This window comes from Myripristis murdjan, chromosome 6 (assembly GCF_902150065.1).
Source record: "Myripristis murdjan chromosome 6, fMyrMur1.1, whole genome shotgun sequence".
In the NCBI taxonomy this organism is placed as follows: Eukaryota; Metazoa; Chordata; class Actinopteri; order Holocentriformes; family Holocentridae; genus Myripristis; species Myripristis murdjan.
The window spans coordinates 13382540-13401307 of record NC_043985.1 but is presented as its reverse complement, the minus strand read 5'-3'; the positions used below and the strand labels follow the sequence as shown (position 1 = coordinate 13401307).

At 41.7% G+C, this 18768-nt stretch overlaps 2 protein-coding genes across 3 annotated transcripts; both read right to left on the bottom strand.

Moving 5' to 3' along the window:
- Positions 1 to 2542: 2542 nt before the first annotated feature.
- On the bottom strand, positions 2543 to 6162 carry kcna1a (potassium voltage-gated channel, shaker-related subfamily, member 1a). Of its 2 annotated transcripts, XM_030053772.1 has the most exons (2): positions 4881 to 6162; positions 2543 to 3072 (listed from the first exon to the last, which is right to left on the bottom strand). In XM_030053772.1, the coding sequence occupies exons 1-2, from the start codon at positions 6160 to 6162 to the stop codon at positions 2975 to 2977; spliced, it is 1380 nt and encodes a 459-aa protein (XP_029909632.1). In that variant the 3' UTR covers positions 2543 to 2974. The 2 variants fall into 2 exon arrangements, with proteins under 2 accessions (XP_029909632.1, XP_029909631.1); XM_030053771.1 differs by lacking the exon at positions 2543 to 3072 and having other exon boundaries at positions 4687 to 6162.
- A 4267-nt stretch (positions 6163 to 10429) lies between these two features.
- On the bottom strand, positions 10430 to 11860 carry kcna6a (potassium voltage-gated channel, shaker-related, subfamily, member 6 a). The gene has a single exon (XM_030053782.1). It carries the CDS (start codon positions 11858 to 11860, stop codon positions 10430 to 10432), a length of 1431 nt encoding a protein of 476 aa, XP_029909642.1.
- Positions 11861 to 18768: the final 6908 nt, after the last annotated feature.

The following is an 18768-nucleotide window of genomic DNA, read 5'->3' as shown; positions in this document are numbered from 1 at the left end:
TAGCCCTTAATGTCCTTGTACACATTCATGGGCCTACTGAGCAGAACCTGTCCATCACATACAGACACTGAATGTAGCTCAGATTCCCAGCAGCATCTTAGCACTGAGATTAACACCAAGGTGCTTTTGGGAATCCAGCCGAGGACACATTTTACAACAAGTTCTGAACAGGGCCTTGTAAAAGCCTTGGTACAGATGAAAGCAAGGGTTTTTTTAAATGATGCAACCATATTATAGTTGATCCACAGTTTGAAAGGCAAAGCTCATGCAGTCTTCCATTGACCATGCAGTTTTCGCGATCAGTAGGTTGCTGTAGAGTTATGTATCTATACATTAGTGGTAGATTCAGCAGTGGAATTTTTTGGAAAATGTCATTTGAACATGAGTTTGAATGAAGTGTCTTTTTTTTCTTGAAACATAAAAGTCAAACCATACATTTGGATGATAATACACTTGCTGTCCATATCATTTAGTGTATAGTAATTGATCGTAATAGTTTGGTTATCATGGCTTGCCAAAGGAACACATTGAAACTTTGATATTTCAGTATATGGCATTTTCTTCCTAAAACAATCATTCTTATTACAGTGCCACAAAAAGAAAATAGGACACACAAGGAGCACATTAAAATTGATTCACTGGTTTTCATAATTGCAATATATAGTAGTTGTTTTGTTTTTTTCTATTTTACTGTAGCTAAAATGGTATTGTGTTCTTAATACATTTATAGAATAGTTTTTCTTTCTTTAAGTTAGGTTAATGTCTTTTTTTTTTTTTTTTAGACCTTCTTGCTCATGTTTTTGTTTAGAGAAGCACAACTTCTGAAACGTTAAGCTTAACAAACACAAAAATATGTAAAAACAATATAGGCACCTTCTCTGACTCTCCCTCACTCTTCTAGCAGCACACAACCTTTCAGTCCAGTGGGTTGATGATAGCATCCTCTAAGTGCACTATGGGCTATTCCTTTGGGACTGTGCTATAGGTTTGCCGAGCCCCTTCATCAGCCTTCACTCTTGAATGGAAAACAACTCCAGTTAGACCAGGTAAGTTCATGGGGGGCTGCCACAGTCACAGTGCCTATATTACAGTGCCAATGTGTGGGCAGATGTCGACCTATACTTTTGACACCACTGACCTCACAAAATCACAGAACGGAAAGTTAGAGGTTGGTACATAAACAGCCCTGTTGTGAATATCTGTAAAGTGATTGCAGATTCTGTGTCACTCAAAATAGATTTGTTTTTCCTATTTTACAAAAGCGTCTAAGAAACAGGTTATCTGTTATTCTATTGCTGTAAGAATGCATGTTCTGTTGGGTAATTGAATGCATAGCACCATACATAGATGCCCTCACAGCAAGAGCAGCGATAGCACTGGTAATGTGAGGGGTATCATATGTATTCTCTAAGCCTCACTTTGAACAGTTTCATGCAGATCACCACTTGTCCTATGAGCATCGGTCATAGGACAAACTTGTGACAAAAGCGAACATATCAATTATCTGACAGTTAGCTGCATGTATGTGACTGTTTGCTATACTTTCCTTGGATCTTTCTAGATATAGTGTTATAATATGTGGTATTGGGATGTTCTAGGTATCTGTAGATTTGATGCCCTTCTGTATGAGAAATCCTATACAAGTTGAGGATCCCTGACACAGAAGTGTATCTTTTTTGCACTCATAATAAGTCACTGACATCTAGGAAGGCTTTTGAATATTCACCCTGCCTGGGGCAGATACTCGGAGTCTTCAGCAATACAGTACAAAGATCAGAACCAAATAAAAAGGACATACGGAGCCCTACACTAACCAACCAACTAGCAATAACAAAACAGGTAGGATAACTAGATTCACAGAATCAAAAAGGTCTTGTCTAAACTATTAACGTAGGCTTGCTTCTCCAGATAATGTGTGATGGTAACAGGACAACAGCGGTGGTCCTGTACGAGCACCACAAAGGATAGCCATTGCACAGAAGCAACTATGACATTCAAGTAGCACTGCAGTAGGGCTTTTTTAAGGGCCTTGTAAGCAGAGCTCTAAATAAAAATAAAAAATAAAGAGAGCGTACAGTACTTTACTATCCAACACCTTACCATCACTTGGATAAATATTTCTCATTACTGAGTGTAAAGTGATGTACAGTAGCTGGAGGTTTTCAAGTAGAGTCATTTGCTTTATCCTCTATGTGCAGTTGGTCTATTTGGACCAGCATGCTGACTAACACTCTACTATTCAGAAAGTATGAGCAAGCATATTCATAAAGAAAATATCTAAGTAGTAAAATAGTTTAAGCAGCTGAACAACATAATTGCGCAGAGTGGCAGCACTTGGTGTGCATCATAATGCCCAAAGACTGCAGTGTGACAGATTTATAAACTATATCAAATATTTCCACTGTCTTTTCTACTAAGATGTATATTAACAACACATTCCTGCCTGTTTCTATGACACAACAGTAACTTTAAGAGACCACTGTTTCAAAGAAACACACAACACATAAAAGAGTTAATCCCATCCTGTTAGGAGAGTCAAACAATCTCTATAAATTATGCTCTACAAATGCATGTTTTGATTGTGCGTAGCTTTGAGGGAAAAAGGTTTAGTAGTGGGGTTTGTGGTACACTATTTGCCCTAAGTGCTTATGTAAAGGCTATGCTTTAGGACTACTCTCATGTTCGGTATTGCATGACTGCAGTTTATGCCTAAGGTTTCATTTTGCACGATGATAAAGAAAGCCCTGCACTGAAGCTTGCAGCTCTGCAGCAAGTTTGCAATGACCTAACTGAGGTACAGACCCTGAAGGGATGCATGTTACACAATGAGAAGAAACAAAACGAAAGCAAGATTTTTCTGTTACAGTGAATATTCCCTTATGATTTGGACTGGTGAATTGCAAAGTATAGTACATTGTTGCTTAAGGGCATAAGTAAAAGTGTGACAGCATGAAAACTAGGTTGTGCATGACAGTCACGGATAACAATTTTCTCTGCCACATTCTCTCATACTGTAGTTTGAACCTTGATCATCCGGCTTGTCATCATCTTTAACATCATCAACAACAGCATAATAGTAAGAAAACAGGAACTATACCAGCTCTGCTCAATTTCATGAATTCCATTGTACACAGAGGCACTTTCACTAATCCTGTTGGTGAGAGGGGTAAAGGCACTAGCAACTAATGTCAAAACAATTCTTTGCAATATGAAGAATCTGAGAATCAAAATTGAGAATTTTGGTATATATTATTTTCAGTGGTTTCAAAATCATGTGCTAAAAATTCAAGTGAAATGGAAGCATGACTAATAATATGATAACTTTTCTTGTTCAAAGAAGGTCCATGCACTGCACTATTGACGTAATACTGTAATTGGTTCTTATTATGATTATATGCATTTTTGATAATATTTCTTCAGCTTCTTTGACTACTTTTTAAATTAGAAACTCTGCATCCCCGAGGTGGGTTTGGATATATTTTGTCACATTTCAGAAACATCCAGAATTTGAGTTCCTTAGTTTCCCTGACAGTAGGGCACTGGAAAGTGCCTGAATTGCAACAAGCTGTATACTGATGTCATGCATTAAATATACCAGGATACAAAAGTACCTTAGTCAATTGACCATAATGCAGGTTACTTTTTCATGCTATGATCTCATTTATGTACTGTTCCCTTAAGATTTAACATTCAATTCCTATACTTCTAAATGATAAGCATTTCAAATTAAAAACTATCCAGTGCACTCAGTGTGAAATTAGATGAGAAGAGGGGATGGAGGCGGGTATCCAAAAGAACATTTTTTCCATTATATGAGGTATGTCTCATGCATTCCAATATCAAAATGGAAAGTCTCTAAACATGCTCATGTGAAGCTCATTTTATCATTGTGCTGTGTTGCGTCTAAAGGGCATGGCATTGAATCACTTGGTGATATCATAATTACAGCATCTGCTGGAAAATAGCAGCATTGCGGATGTCCGTGAAGCTAGTAGATCACCATCTCTTTACATCCAAACAAGAGAGATCAGTCTTTCTCCTTTAAGGTGCTTTGCTGAATAGTAGATCCTGTGTGTGTGTGTGTTTGTGTGTGTGTGTGTGTGTGCATGTGCGCTTGTGTGTGTGTGTGTGTGTGTGTGTGTGTGTGTGTGTGTGTGTGTGTGTGTGTGTGTGTGTGTGTGTGTGTGTGTGTGCATGTGCGTTTGCGTGTGTGTGTGTGTGTGTGTGTGTGTGTGTGTGGGGAGGGGGTCACCTAATCTCTTGGTGCCGACCACCAGTCTGTAGATGCTTGCATGTCTCCACAGACTTGTCTGATGCATTGTGCAACTTGCTGAAATGTTATCTGTACTCCATGCATAACATTTTAATTATCACGCCATCGTCTGATTGGACAGTCATCGCGAGTGCTCTGCATCTTCCAGGGCGCCGTATGTATGCGTAATAATTGATGTTGTTGTTGCTTTCGGTATGTCTATATATTTGTATGATCACAAGAATTAATTACTCTATCTACCTGTCATATACTCTAACAACTTTGTTTTTTCTCTTTCCTTTCTGTGTAGCTGAGCATGGTTGAATAGGCCTAATGCCATAGAGCGCTTTGGGGAGGTAAATAAAGCATTCCTAACTGATGGTCTACTCCTCATATGACAGTCTCATAAAGATCCCATGGTTCCTAACTTGACTCTATACATCTGTGAGCAGCTTGCTTTTATTTACACAGTTTTGGTTGGCTATAGTGCAGTTGCCAGTTCTAAGGTTTGCCTCCCTAAAGTTGTCGATGCTATTGTTTATGTCTCCATCAATCTCCATGTACTCTGACTTGCTGACGGTCGATGAACTACGGCGGCTGGAGTTGGTTTCAGAGGGGATGTTGGGGTTGCTGACATTGAGCAGCTGGGCCTGCTCCTCTCCCTCAGTCTCCCTGTGGTAGAAGTAGTTGAAGTTGGACACAATGACAGGCACTGGGAGTGCAATTGTCAACACTCCGGCAATGGCACACAGAGAACCTACAATCTTGCCTCCTATAGTGACTGGGACCATGTCCCCATAGCCCACAGTTGTCATAGACACAACTGCCCACCAAAAGGCATCTGGGATGCTGCCAAAGTAGGATCCTTGCTCCTCAGCCTCAGCAAAGTACACAGCGCTGGAGAACAAGATGACTCCGATGAACAGAAAGAAGATCAGCAATCCAAGCTCTCGCATACTGGCCTTGAGGGTCTGCCCCAAAATCTGCAATCCTTTGGAGTGTCGTGACAGCTTGAAGATCCTGAACACCCTGACCAGACGGATCACCCTGAGTATGGCCAGAGATGTTGCCTGCTCCCCCACCCCCTCATTGTCTGGATCTTCAGCCAGCTCGGTGCCAAGTGTAATGAAGTAGGGAATGATGGCCACTATGTCGATAGTGTTCATCATGTTCTTGAAGAAGGCCGGTTTGCTTGGACACGCTAAGAAACGCACTATCAACTCAAAGGAGAACCAGATTATGCAGAGGGTCTCGATGATGAAGAAGGGGTCTGTGAGGATATTTGGCTTGTAATAAAAAGTAGAATTCCCCACGGTCTCCATCCGGCCCACTGGGTCCTCTTTCAGTTCTGGTAAAGTCTCTAAACAAAATATGACTATTGAAATTAGAATTACCATCACAGATACTATGGCAATACCTCTTGCTGGGCCTGAGCTTTCTGGGTGCTCAAAGAGGAGCCAAATCTGACGCTGGAATTCTCTCTCAGGTAACGGGCGCTCTTCCTCCCTGATGAAGCCCTCATCCTCACGGAACTTCTCCATCGCCTCAACTCCCAGCTCATAAAACTTAATTTCTTCAGAGAACATATCCAAAGGGACATTCACCGGTCTTCTCAGCCTGCCCCCAGATTGGTAGTAATAGAGGATGGCATCGAAGCTGGGGCGGTTTCTGTCAAAGAAGTATTCGTTTCTCAGAGGGTCAAAGTAGCGCATCCTCTTTTTGGGGTTGCCAAGCAAAGTCTCTGGAAACTGGGAAAGAGTTTTTAGCTGCGTCTCAAACCGCAGACCAGCTATGTTGATGACCACCCTCTCGCAGCATTCATGGTCATCATGGTCTGGGGGGTAGGTGTCCTGTGGGTGGCCTGGAACCGCCGAAGTCTCATCCATGTTATCTCCTGCTACAACAGTCATTTTGGAAGGAGGAGGAGGAGGAGGAGTTGTGTTGAGATTCCAGTTAGTCTGACTGAGCAGGCATTCAGGTTTGGGGTAAAATTTCCACTCCTCAGCTTCCCACACCTCCTAAATTGTTGTAGAAGTCCCCAGATAAGAGGGCTGGTTGCTTGCTTTGCCTCAGTGCGGCTCCACTGCGGTTCTCGCTGACTCGACCATTGCTGCTCTCCAATGCATCTGCTGCTGCTGCTGCTGCTGCTGCTGCCTCTGTCACCCAGTCAGAGAGAGAAAGAGAGAGAAGGAGGGGGTGGGGAGGGGGGAGGGGGGGGGGATAATGGGATCGAACAGCCCAGATATATGCTGGCTCAGCAATTTCTGCAGTTTATTTATTTATTTACACACTGTCCTAATCTTACTATGAGAGCAATTACCTGATTCTAAAGGGAAACAATCGAGATATACCTTTCACCCCTCATAAAAAAAAAATCACTGTAACATTTCTACAGTATAGGGACTTATACTGTGACAATGGTAATCTACTCAGAATGAGTTTATTGTGACGCTCTCATACTTACTGGCATTATTATAATAATCCTATAATATTCCATATAGAGACATGTGTATGTGGTATTCAGTGCTGCGATAATAGTGAACTTACAGTACATAGGGATTTTTTTAAATCTCCTACAGTTTCACCATATTATCCCCGTTGTACTTCTAAGATATTCCTGTAAGGACTTGTAGACCTTCTATAAATTAGCATAGAACTGGGCCTACTATCTTTCTTTGTCATGAAGAGGCATGACAATAATTTCGCCTAAACCACTCTCACCACCATAAAATTGTGGCGTGACGCATAAAATTCGATACTGATATAATACCTGATCTCTCTACAAGCATATTGCCTCTAGGCCTATTGCTTGACAAAACGTGTGAAATCTGAAAACAACGCAGTAGTATGTAATTATGTCAAAAAATAGATGGCGATGGCAACAGTCTAAGTGATATCTCATGTAAGTCAGCAGTTTCGAGGCTTACCGTGAGTTGATGTTGAAGGTCTTGAATGCGTCTTATCCCCGAGTAAAGTCATCCAACGATAGGACAGCAGTGGTTGGCATGTGGCATTAACACTTGAAATTGCACCCACGAAAAGAGAGCCTTAGAAGCGTTTCTGCGCTCGTCACCATCACTAACAGTGTCCGCAAAAGAACAAAAATTTAAGATTATTCCCTCAAATGTAACTCTGTACACAGTGAAGCACTCTCGTGTAAGATAAGATGAAAATCAAATGGTGATAATGAGGAGAGCTCGTGATGAAAAGAAGCGAGGGGAGAGGGAGAAAAAAAAGGAAATGCAAAGCTGCGGCATCGGTTGCTTGCGCGGCGGCACGGCGGTGAGAATGGCATACAGTATACCGCAGGAGAAATTCTTGTGCTGCAATTCAGGGGGGAGATACATTAAGGGGCAATAAGCGAGCCCTTGACATTTTCAGACATTACTGCATCAGCAGAAATTTGCTGCTTTTTGCGAGTAGACAAGATGACGGGCAGAATGCTTCACTTCTCCTCGGCTGTCGAGTAGAAAATGAAAATGGATAAGAAAGAGATGACCTGTTTTAGCATGGAGAAGCGAAGGATTTCTCCACAATGTAAAGCATGATGTTGTTATGTTTGTTACATGCGAGTACAGAGGAGGTGAAAGAAGAGAGGGGAGGGGAGGGCAGCAGGAGGAGGAGGAGGAAGAGAAGGAGGAGGGTTTCGACGCAATGCAGACCGGCTCTACTGAAGCACGCCGCCAGAAGTTCTCCATACACCACAAAAACAAGAGCACTTGTGTGCCAACACTGGCGCAATATCTGACTTGCAAAGAGAGACAGATGGTAACAAAACAGATTTCCAAAAAAAAAAAAGAAGAGAAAAGAAAATCAACACTGAGTAATACTAGCTGAAATTTATACCCATAAAGATATCATCATTTGGTGAGATAAAATGTAGACGGCTATTGCTGGGTCTTATAATTCTGTCTCTCTGACGATTTAGATTTAATATCAAGGATTGCAGGAGCGTCGTGTAGATACATGGCACGGTGTGACATCTGCCATATCTTAACCTAAGTGAGTCCAGTTTTGATCCTGTTTTTAACGATAACAACAAAGAGTAAAGACTAAGAGAAATCGAGGCAGGAGGATGAAACATCAGGGGAGGATTCACGGCTATTTGGTAAACAAGGGGTGATAGTTTTTACATTGACTACATAAAATCTATACATTGCTTAACATTGCTCCATTTGCCCCCCAAATTTTAGCCAATGTAAGCCAGATTCAGGGACTTATTAATGGATCGACGCCCTCAATTCGACCCTGCGGGGGATGGAAGATTGGTTTCAGCACCACGGACAGCGCAAATGATTGACTCGCCTCACAGCAAATGACAACCTTATGCAGATTCCAAGGGCAAATATTCATTTACACTCAAGTTTTTTATACTGTAACAAAGTTTTTTTTTCTTACTTTGTCTTCCACCGTCGATTTCGAGGGCCTGTGACTGGAATGACATAACCCAAGGCCTCTCTGAGGGGACTGATGACAACATTTGTCCTGTGTTCGTCACACAACTCAAATCAGATATAGGATGCCTGTCTCATTTCCTAAAATGTGCCTCCAGCCAATAAATACGCCCACATTTATCACTATGACGTTTTTTTATTAAGTTAATGGAATTTGTGGCAAGACAACCTATAGGCTGCTTCTACACTTTTTCTCCATCGTTCAGCACTACGAATTGATAACCTAATTCAGAGTATTACAGTGTACCGACTTAATTTATCTACATAGTTTTTGAAATAATTTTACATAGATGCTTTGCTGTGGGTGTGTTTGTTTGCCTTCTTGCTGTGGGACTGATATGTCTGATGATGAAAGAATGTGGGGAAAACAGAAATCTTTATGATTTATTTTTATTTATAAAAGGGTATAGACTATGTCCACATACATACTCAGATTAGAAAAATAAAAATCTTTAATTACATTTAAGATTCACAATATTTCATATCATGCAGACCTCATAATAGCCTATCAATACGTTTTTTAGGGCTACCTGGTGGTTTACAGCAAATTGCAACACAATCCGAATGTTTGTACCAACAAAGCCACTTGCCATTCAAGTTTTTTGCATTAAAAGCTGATTATAACAAGGTTAAATTGATATTTACAAAAACACAATATGTACACATGGCTGCATATAGAAACAAAGCATGGTCGTCTATAAAGCCTTCCTCAAAGAATGTTGTTTTAGCTATTGATTTGAAATATCGTCCACACAATGTCTATCTCCATACCTCAAAGACAGGCTGAACTTTTCCCAGCAGTTTTCGTCGTGAGGTCTCTGCAGGCTACACTGAGCGTTTCGGCAATGCAAAAAAAAAAAAAATGAGAAATGAGAAATGCACCCACTATTTTGCGTTTGTTTTTTGTGTAATGGAAACAACGTGCTTCATTTAACCCTGTGTCTCCTTCAAGTAAGCAGAAAACAAAACTCATTGTGATGTCAAACATAAGTCGCTGGAATGAGACCAGGCAGTCAGGCATCAGTTTAGCATCATCGCAATCAACAAGCACCAGCATCCAGTTTCATAAACCAATACAGACACCATCTCAGCGTTGTGCCTAAATCAGACGAGGCCCGCAGCAGGGCAAATACTCTACTGTGTTAATCTTGCACTCTGGATGATGCTGAGCAAAATCGTTGCCTGTAGGACTATTTATCAACCACACAGTGGCGCTCGGAGCTCACTTATTCTGACGTTTCAAATCAAATATAAAGCGAAGGTTGTCATATAGCCTGATAATAAAATTCCGTGCATTGTCAGGGGATCCCAAACTGTTTCATGTTTGTAACCCCCTCCATAAGGAGAGATACTTCAGTTCACAGACACCCATTTGATGAAGATTATTTCCCAGCTGACCCCTGTCTTAGAGGTTTGTTGTCTGTTTGATCTCCACCGAGGGCAGATTAGCAGCATGAAAGCTCCCAGCAGATTTAAAAGTTTCTCTCCTTGTTTTAACATCCATTGCATGAAATTAGAGTGTAATCAAACTGATCCTCATCTTGCGGGAAACCATCTGAAACACACACCTTCTCTAGAACAAAAGTTTGGGAACCACTGATGTAGTCTGCATAATAAGAACCGCCGTGCGTAAAACAGCTGCAGCAGTGGGCAACTGAGATGAAGTGGCATATAAGTTCACGGGAAGGCCACTCACCACAAGTGTCAACCAATCGTGCATTTTTTATACATCTGTCAGCTTCCCAGAGTATGTCTCAAATGGGTTGAAGTTTGGACATCTCAAGGTTTCTGAATCCTCATCATCCAGGTACTCAGTTTTGGAGAGCGATTGGTTACTTTTGCTTGAATCAAATTCACCAAAGGAGGGCTGCTGCTGCCCACAGGTCACGTGTACGTATTGAACGTTTTCCTCGTCGCTGTTCTCTCTGTGGTAAAAATAATTGAAATTGGATACAATTACAGGGACAGGTAAAGCTATGGTGAGAACCCCTGCGATTGCGCACAAAGATCCGACGAATTTCCCCCCGATAGTGGACGGACACATATCTCCATATCCAACTGTGGTCATGGTTACCACAGCCCACCAAAACGCATCAGGTATACTTGTGAATCCAGAATCGGAGTCTTCTGCCTCTGCGAAATAAACAGAACTGGAGAATAAAACCACTCCTATTAGCAGGAAGAAAATCAGCAGTCCCAGCTCTCTCATGCTTGCATGAAGCGTTTGGCCGAGAATTTGGAGACCCTTGGAGTGTCTGGAGAGTTTAAAAATCCTGAAAACTCGCACCAGACGGATGACCCTCAGTATGGCCAAAGACGCAGCCTGCTGACTGCTGCCCTGGTGCTCTGCTAGATCAAGGCCCAGGGTGATGAAATAAGGTGCGATGGCTACAACGTCTATCAAGTTCATGATGTTTTTAAAGAAAGCGGGTTTGCTGGGACACGAGAGAAACCTCATCGTGAATTCAAAAGAGAACCACACAATGCAAAGAGTCTCCACCATGAAAAACGGATCTGTGAATGGATTGGGCTTTTTCCCGTGAGTACTTCCATTGACAGAAGGGTCGGGTACTGCGGTAACCTCTCTGAATTCAGGCAGTGTTTCCAAACAGAAGATAATAATGGATATTAAAATAACCATAACGGACACAATGGCTATTATCCGTGCGGGCCCCGAGCTCTCAGGATACTCAAACAGCAGCCATATCTGCCGCTGAAACTCATTGGTGGGCAGTGGGCGATCCTCTTCCCTCATCAGCCCCTCATCCTCCCTGAAAACGTCCACGGCCTCCTCATCGAGTTCATAAAACTTTATCTCTTCCATGAATATGTCAACTGGTACGCTGACAGGTCTCCGGAGCCTCCCTCCCGATTGATAATAATAGAGGATGGCATCAAAGCTTGGTCTGTTCCTGTCAAAAAAGTACTCATTTCGCAGTGGGTCGAAGAAGCGCATCCTTTTACGCGGATCTCCCAGAAGTGTGGCCGGGAAACGTGAGAGGGTCTTTAATTGAGTCTCAAAACGCAGACCAGAGATGTTAATAACGACCCTCTCGCTGCACTCTTGGTCTGCTGGTTCCAGATCAGCAGCATCTTGCAACAACGGAGCAACGACCACAGCTTCGTCGTGGTTCTCCTGGGACACCACAGTCATCTTTTACCCCACTGAGGGTAAATCTTTCCCTCACCTCCTCGGCCCCTTGCAGTTTTGGTTGCGCGTTGTCCCAACTCTCTTTGTCATGCAGACCCGGCGGCCCTCGAATAAAGCAAAATCCCTTTTCACTTCCAGGTAGTCCCAGCGTTTGCCAAGTCACAATCCTTCTGTTGTTGTTTTAACTCTCCTTTTGTCAGGTTAGTACCTCACAACGGTCAGCTTTGAAGTGCAGACAGATCTCCACTTGCATAAGCTATCCCGATGGTTAGAGATGGCTATCATATTCACACCATTTTAAACTCCAAAGCCCTCCCCAAGTTGGCTGACCAGATGACACTTGCTGCTGCTGTCTGCTCTCCCACTCTCTCTCACTCCACTCTAGCAGTGCAGTAAAGTTTAAGTAAACATTTAGACTTGCAAAAAAAAAGTTACATTTCAATTAGTGCCTCAAAAACAAAAACTAGTCTGGCTTTGTTCAGAGCAAAGAATCTCAAAGCTGTTCAGATGCAGACTTGTCTCCCACCCTGCAGGTCCCTCATTCATGAAAACATACTGCTATTCTTGTCATGTGGGGAACCACCAGCAGTCAGCTCACAGCTACTTTGGGTCACGGCCCACAGTTTTAGCAAGCAGGACTGAAGACGAAGGTGACAAATAGATGTTAGTATGTTGCGTGTGGTGAAGTTTTTCATGCAGCTACATATTAAATGTGTGTTTCCAGTATGAAATAGCCTGAGTGTTTTGAAGCACAGAGCCTCACATAACCAGGGGGCCTCCTGGACCACGCCAGTGGAAACTGCTGGCTTGACTGACATATGAGTAGCCAGAGAGGATAGTGTCTTGAGGAAGCCGCAGCCAAAATAACATTCACCGTTCACAGTGCTAAAGGGTTCCATTTTACAACTTGGAACATGGGGACCCCCTGAAGACATGTGACCTAGCCTTGGGGTCATCGAGATACTGGAGCAAAGGAAGGGGGAAAAAATGGCCACACGTACACCCAGTTTTGCAGTGATTCTTATTAGTTCATTCTTAGCCCCCACAAAAGATAGAGAGTACAAAATTTGGAGTCAGGATGAAACAGAAAAAGTGTTTTGTGCCATACAAGTCTAGTCAAGTCTGTCAAGTTTCATTCGTCTTCTCTCTTTTAACTTAGAATGATAATTAAGCTCAACTATACAGCCAAAGAATACAGAGTAGGGTTGTATGTGCACCACTAAATTGTGATCTATTTATAGTTCGGATCATTGCTTTCATGAAGCTGCGGCCTATCAGTCACCTCATACTGTAGCTATAAAAGAGACAGGAGTACAGCGATTATGGCACAGGAGTGCAAACTCGAAGGAATAAAACCAACTCAAGCTGTCTATATCCATGGTGACATTATTATTATAGCTGAAGCCACCAACTTTTTACTGGTGATGTTTTATTTTACTTTTGCTGGAATTTCAGTCTGGTTAACAACCAGAAGATCCACAGAGGGACGCAACTTTTTGGCCTTTCCATTGCTGAACAAGGGTTGGATGTCAGAGTCAAATGTCAGTGTCAGGACATGGTGCCACCTGCCACTAATGTGTTAGCATATAGCGGTCACCAAAAGGCTGTCTGGGTCAAGTCAAGTTGTCAGGCCTTGACCGTATCCAAGGAAACAAACAATAACAAACAAACTGAGGAATGGCCACGTCACTCTCATTATAGGTCAGGATCAAAAAAGGCTCTAAAAATACAAGATTCGTCAGCCAGGCAGGATCTAGTATTTCTGTCATTTTCAGCTGTCTTTCCCTGACTTTGATCAGTGGTGTTCTCCAGTCAAGATGCCTTTTTACTAGTCCCAATCCTAGACCTCTTTTGAGCTTAGTAATTGTATATTTAATCATTTTGATTGATTATTTCATCATGCAACTCAGAAAATAGTGGTAATTATTAAGGAAGTAGCACATATAATTATCAATGTACAAAGTAACCATGGAGGTCTCTGCATTTATAGTTTGTGCCGTTCACATTGCCACATAAGTAATTTTAGATATGTGTATGTGCATTTGTATTTACATAGGTAATGGTGACTGGATGCAGTGACACTTTAACTCGGGCACGCATGCCATAGAGCCTGCAGGGTGCATGAATGCTGACAGCGAGGATCATCCCATCGTTATGAATGGCTTGACCGGTGAGTGTGAGACCCCCATGGTAACATGATACTGTGACTTTATTCCCTCTAAAAGAAAACACTTGGTTTCATGTCATTCTTACACACTCACTTACACACTAAAAAAGATCATATTCACTAAGCACCATCATGCTAATTCATGATCACTGATTGTGATTTCATCAAGATGTCATTACAAATTAATGTTGTGATGATAATAATATATACATATATTTCTATAAGTAAAAGATGACTCATTGTCACAATACCGTGATAAAAATAATTTTTCATGACTGTACACTATTTGGAAACAGCAGTTTTCCAATATGACTATGACTGAACAACTGATTATCACAGGGCAGTTTATTCCTTAAAAAGGAGCCCTTGCTTTATGAACAATTGCACTTCATTCCCTAAAGCTTGTCTTTGTCTAAATATAGACTGGATGAGGTTCCTTCCTTACCCATTACAGACATGAGGTAATCACAGCAGGAACTTCTGTCAGTGACTCCCTTGGCTTTCACCTCCTCCCAAACACCAAGCCAAGTATTTACAAAGCATGTGTGTATTTCTGTATGTGTGTATCCGGCGTTGCTATTAGTGTGATTGGTGAATGAACACGTGCATGTTATGCGTGTCCATGTTATAAATTGAAAGAGGATTTTTAGAAGGTCAGTCCCACAAGTCAACAGCTCTTTCGGATCATGTCATTCTTTTGGCAATGCTGCTGGAAATGAAATAGGGGGCTTTTGACCTGGTCTGATGTATGCTCTGTAAGGTGGATGATGAGCTGATGACAGCGTGTCAGACACTGGAGTCTATAGAGGCATGGTTAAATCTGGTAACCCTCTGATTCAAGCCATATTTATCTTAGTAACACTTTCATAGAGGATCACCAGCAGGAATTACAAATGACATTGAGAGAGAGCGAACCTCAAGAAAAAGAGGGAACCATTAGCATTGCATTGTCTATAGATTTGACACATGCTTTGCTATGCCTGCCTGGGTTTTGTACAAATACATTGACAATGCCTCTGAAATTGGTAATACAGTGACAGCAATGCATGAATCTCATTGATACGCGATGACCCCTCCAGCATACATACATTTCAGTCTTCACTTGTCTCAGTGTTGTTGCTCCAATGTATATGGTTGAAATGTGAGGAGCAACTGCAGTTTCCCCTAATTAAGAGTGTGAAAGTGTTTGCCTAATCAAGCCTAAGCTGTGTTTATGCCGCTCCCATTACCTCCTCTGCAAGTGCGCAGAGGGCACAGGCTCTTCACCCTGAAGTGTCTGAGCCCAGGGCTTCCTCTCTGGAAAGGGAATACTCCCGCCAAGCTTCTTGCCAGTTCCTGGGTTTTGATAGCCACCAATTTTAGACTGCTGTCATCTGAGTTTGATGTTCATGTTTTTGCTGATAGGTAACAGCAAGAGATGACATTGTATACCCCAGATCCGGAGGGCTGGGTTCCTTGGAATTACCTCTGCATGTCCCATCCCACGCCTCTCTACGGATTATCATTTCACTGCTTGATCAAGCCTTTCCCTTTTTTAGTAGGCAACGTCGTACAAAATGTAGGCTGCGGCAACTGCAGGGGGATCAGTTCCAAAAGTGAACCACATTTGGTTTAATCGAGGATAACATCAAAGGCTCTGTAGTTTCGTTTTTATTTGGTAATAAATCAGGCATGATTCTGGTCTCCTGCCTCAGCTACACGAAGTGAAAGAGCAAAACAGCAGCATTTGGTTGCACAAACCTCTGGCTGGGTTCATGATTACTTCTATCAGTATCAAATCATGTGTGTAAACAATATTTATTTTCCACATGCTGAACACAGATCAGATGTGCACCCACGCACATTACCCTACACTTAGGCTTACACATATAGTACAAAACATTGCATCCAATAATGTGTATCTTCATCACTGATTGCATCAATTATATGTTTAATAGGATGTCTGGCCCTGCTGAATTGGAGTAGCCTACTCACCAGTTCAGAAACCACAATGTACAATCAAACATACGCTAAAGCTGAGAGAGGTGTATTATTGCTTGTGACTTCTGCTACCATTGCTATGCCATTATTACTCTGTACACAGTGACTCTTTGTTTCTCTAATATAGGAGTTATAGTTAAGGGAAAGATTTCAAGCTTTGGATCTCATCTGGCATCTTTCCTTTGTACCCAGAGCTGCTGGCCTTTTTTTCTGTCCATTTCAGATGCTGCTTTTGTAGTTTTTTATAAAACTTGAAACTGAATCCTGAACTCCTTGAACAAAGTATTGGTGGATGTAGCTACAAATCCAAGAAAGCCAATTTCCAAAAGATCTACACTGACCTTCTAGCCTCACTACTTGGCTTCAGTTTTCCTTTTCAAACGGTTCATATCATGTGTTTTTGTATGTTACAGTGAGCTCAAAGTAAACAGACGGCTGAATGTTGGACCATAATACTAGGTCAGGCTGTTGGCAGGTACTGATCATCTCTCGGGCAACTGCGAGCTGCTGGCCCCTGTCCGCTCACATTTCCCAATCCCTAGTTTCCCCTAACTCCCCTAACTTGTGTCTACTCAGTAATAAATCTTTCACAACTTCTTCACATTCACAAACAAAGCCCATGTGATGCATAGAGCTCTCTCTCCTCACTAATAAGGAATTTGACTCTGTTCATTTACTCTCAGCGGCTGCTGATAGGCACGTCAGCCCTTGATTATGCTGCCAACATATCATATCTAACTTGATCTTCTAACATGATATATCTAATCATTGCTGACACAAAAGGCATGTGGGGTCTTAGCCTAGCCACAACTAAATGTTTTGAGTTGATGGCAGCATATACTAGGTTGCTCCAGCTGCTCAGGTTGCTGTTGTATTCATGATGAGCAACGCGTTCAGTCAGGAAACAAACTCAGCAGTATGTTTTTTACAAGTGAACAAAAAAAAAAAAAATCCACATTCACACGCTAATGTCAGGCCTTTATAAAATTTAGCTTTACTCACTGTTTAACTTGCCATGCAAGCTGTTATTGCTGCTGTTCTTTGCATAATGTTGAACTTGCTGCTTTTGATGACACGCATCCTCCCCAATCCCTCCTGCTTACATCTGCCCTTATATACTACATGGGGGTCATGTACTCCCTGACTAAGTCAAATGCATGTGGAGCAGTGAGCCATAAAAGCTTATTTATTCCACCAAAACAAACTTATTGATTTGTCAGAACCACTGATAATCAATGGTTATGACATATTAAGTGGTATCATATGTAGTGGTATCACACTTATGAGCACATGAGTTGTCATGACTGAAGTGGTTATATCATCCAGATATGCCTTGATAGGTGGGAGAAGAAGCCCTCCCACCCGCCCTTTTCCCTCCCACAACCCATTTAGATGCCATAGCATTTCAAATCTCAAAACATGCAGTCAATTTTAAAGGAGAGATTGTGCACCCTGCCATGACAGTACTAGGCTCCGTTGTGTAATGGTCGTTTTGTGATCACAGCCATTTTCCAGGTGTAGAAACACAGAGATCTACCGTCAGCTGTTTGGCTGATTCAGTTTGCTGATGAATGTGTTTCCTACCAAAGAGTCACCCCATGAAGAGCGTTACAAGCTCCCTGTGTTTCAGTAAACCTGCAGAGGGAGGAAATCAGAAGCCAGCCTCTCAGCCTAATGTGTTTAATGCTGCACTTGCACCCTGTATTTTTCACATTACATCACCATGATGTCATTCAACTGCCAAGCACAGCACAGTAAGTCTATAGGCCCCCACCTATAAATCCAAATTAAGGATTTATTCTCCTGTTTGTATGTGTATAGGTGCTGTATTTTCAGCTTTCAGCAGAGCTGTAATTGAATCCAGCTGAAAGAGCAACCCTCTGCTATGGAACCTTAGAGACTCCTATAAATAAACAGGCAACACTCCTTCAACACTTGCCTATATGGCACATGGAATGATTAGCTCATGGCAACAGCCCTCTGATCCTACAGTGTGTAGCCACAACTATTTTCTGTCAGCTATGTGCATAGCCACGAGTGTAGTGTGTCAAGAATTCTGGCTGTCAGGAATTCATAATACAGATTCATTATACATTAAATTGTCCTTTAGGGGTTACACAAATTTGAAAACAAATGAAGTTATATAGTGTTTTAGCATGACAATTTGAGAAAAAAAAATACCACAATGAAAACTGGTTCAGGTAGGATAACATTGGTGTGTTGATATTATTGTTATTATTAATATTTTTTTTAATTTCTCATTGTAGTGTACCAATTATATTAGCACAAAATGAGATTTCAACCAAAAATAGATTTTTTTTACATTTTCACAGTAATGTAAGAGCGGTGAAGAAAAAGCCACGCTAATTGGAAAAACAACAATAAAAAAGCCACTAGATAAAATATCTCATATATTCCAGACTTACAATATTTGAACAAAGGGAAGGAGGTAGCCCATCTTCCCAAACCAAAGCAACTGAGTTAAAGGTGCATTTCACTCATACTGCAGCTTAAAGTCACAATGAAACAGCATTTTGAGAGCATTCCCTCCTTTCCTGCTGAAAGATGATGCAGCACAACACGACATGAGGAGGGTCTATTGAAAGTGTAAGCAAATAGAATATCAGTTAAGCAGAGAAATACATTTTTATTTGATGGGAGGATTTTTCTGAACTCCTATATACAGTACTCTCTCCAAACAGACTTTTTTTTTTTTCCTAATCTCACTCTGTCACTTTGCCACACCACAACTCCAACCACAGAG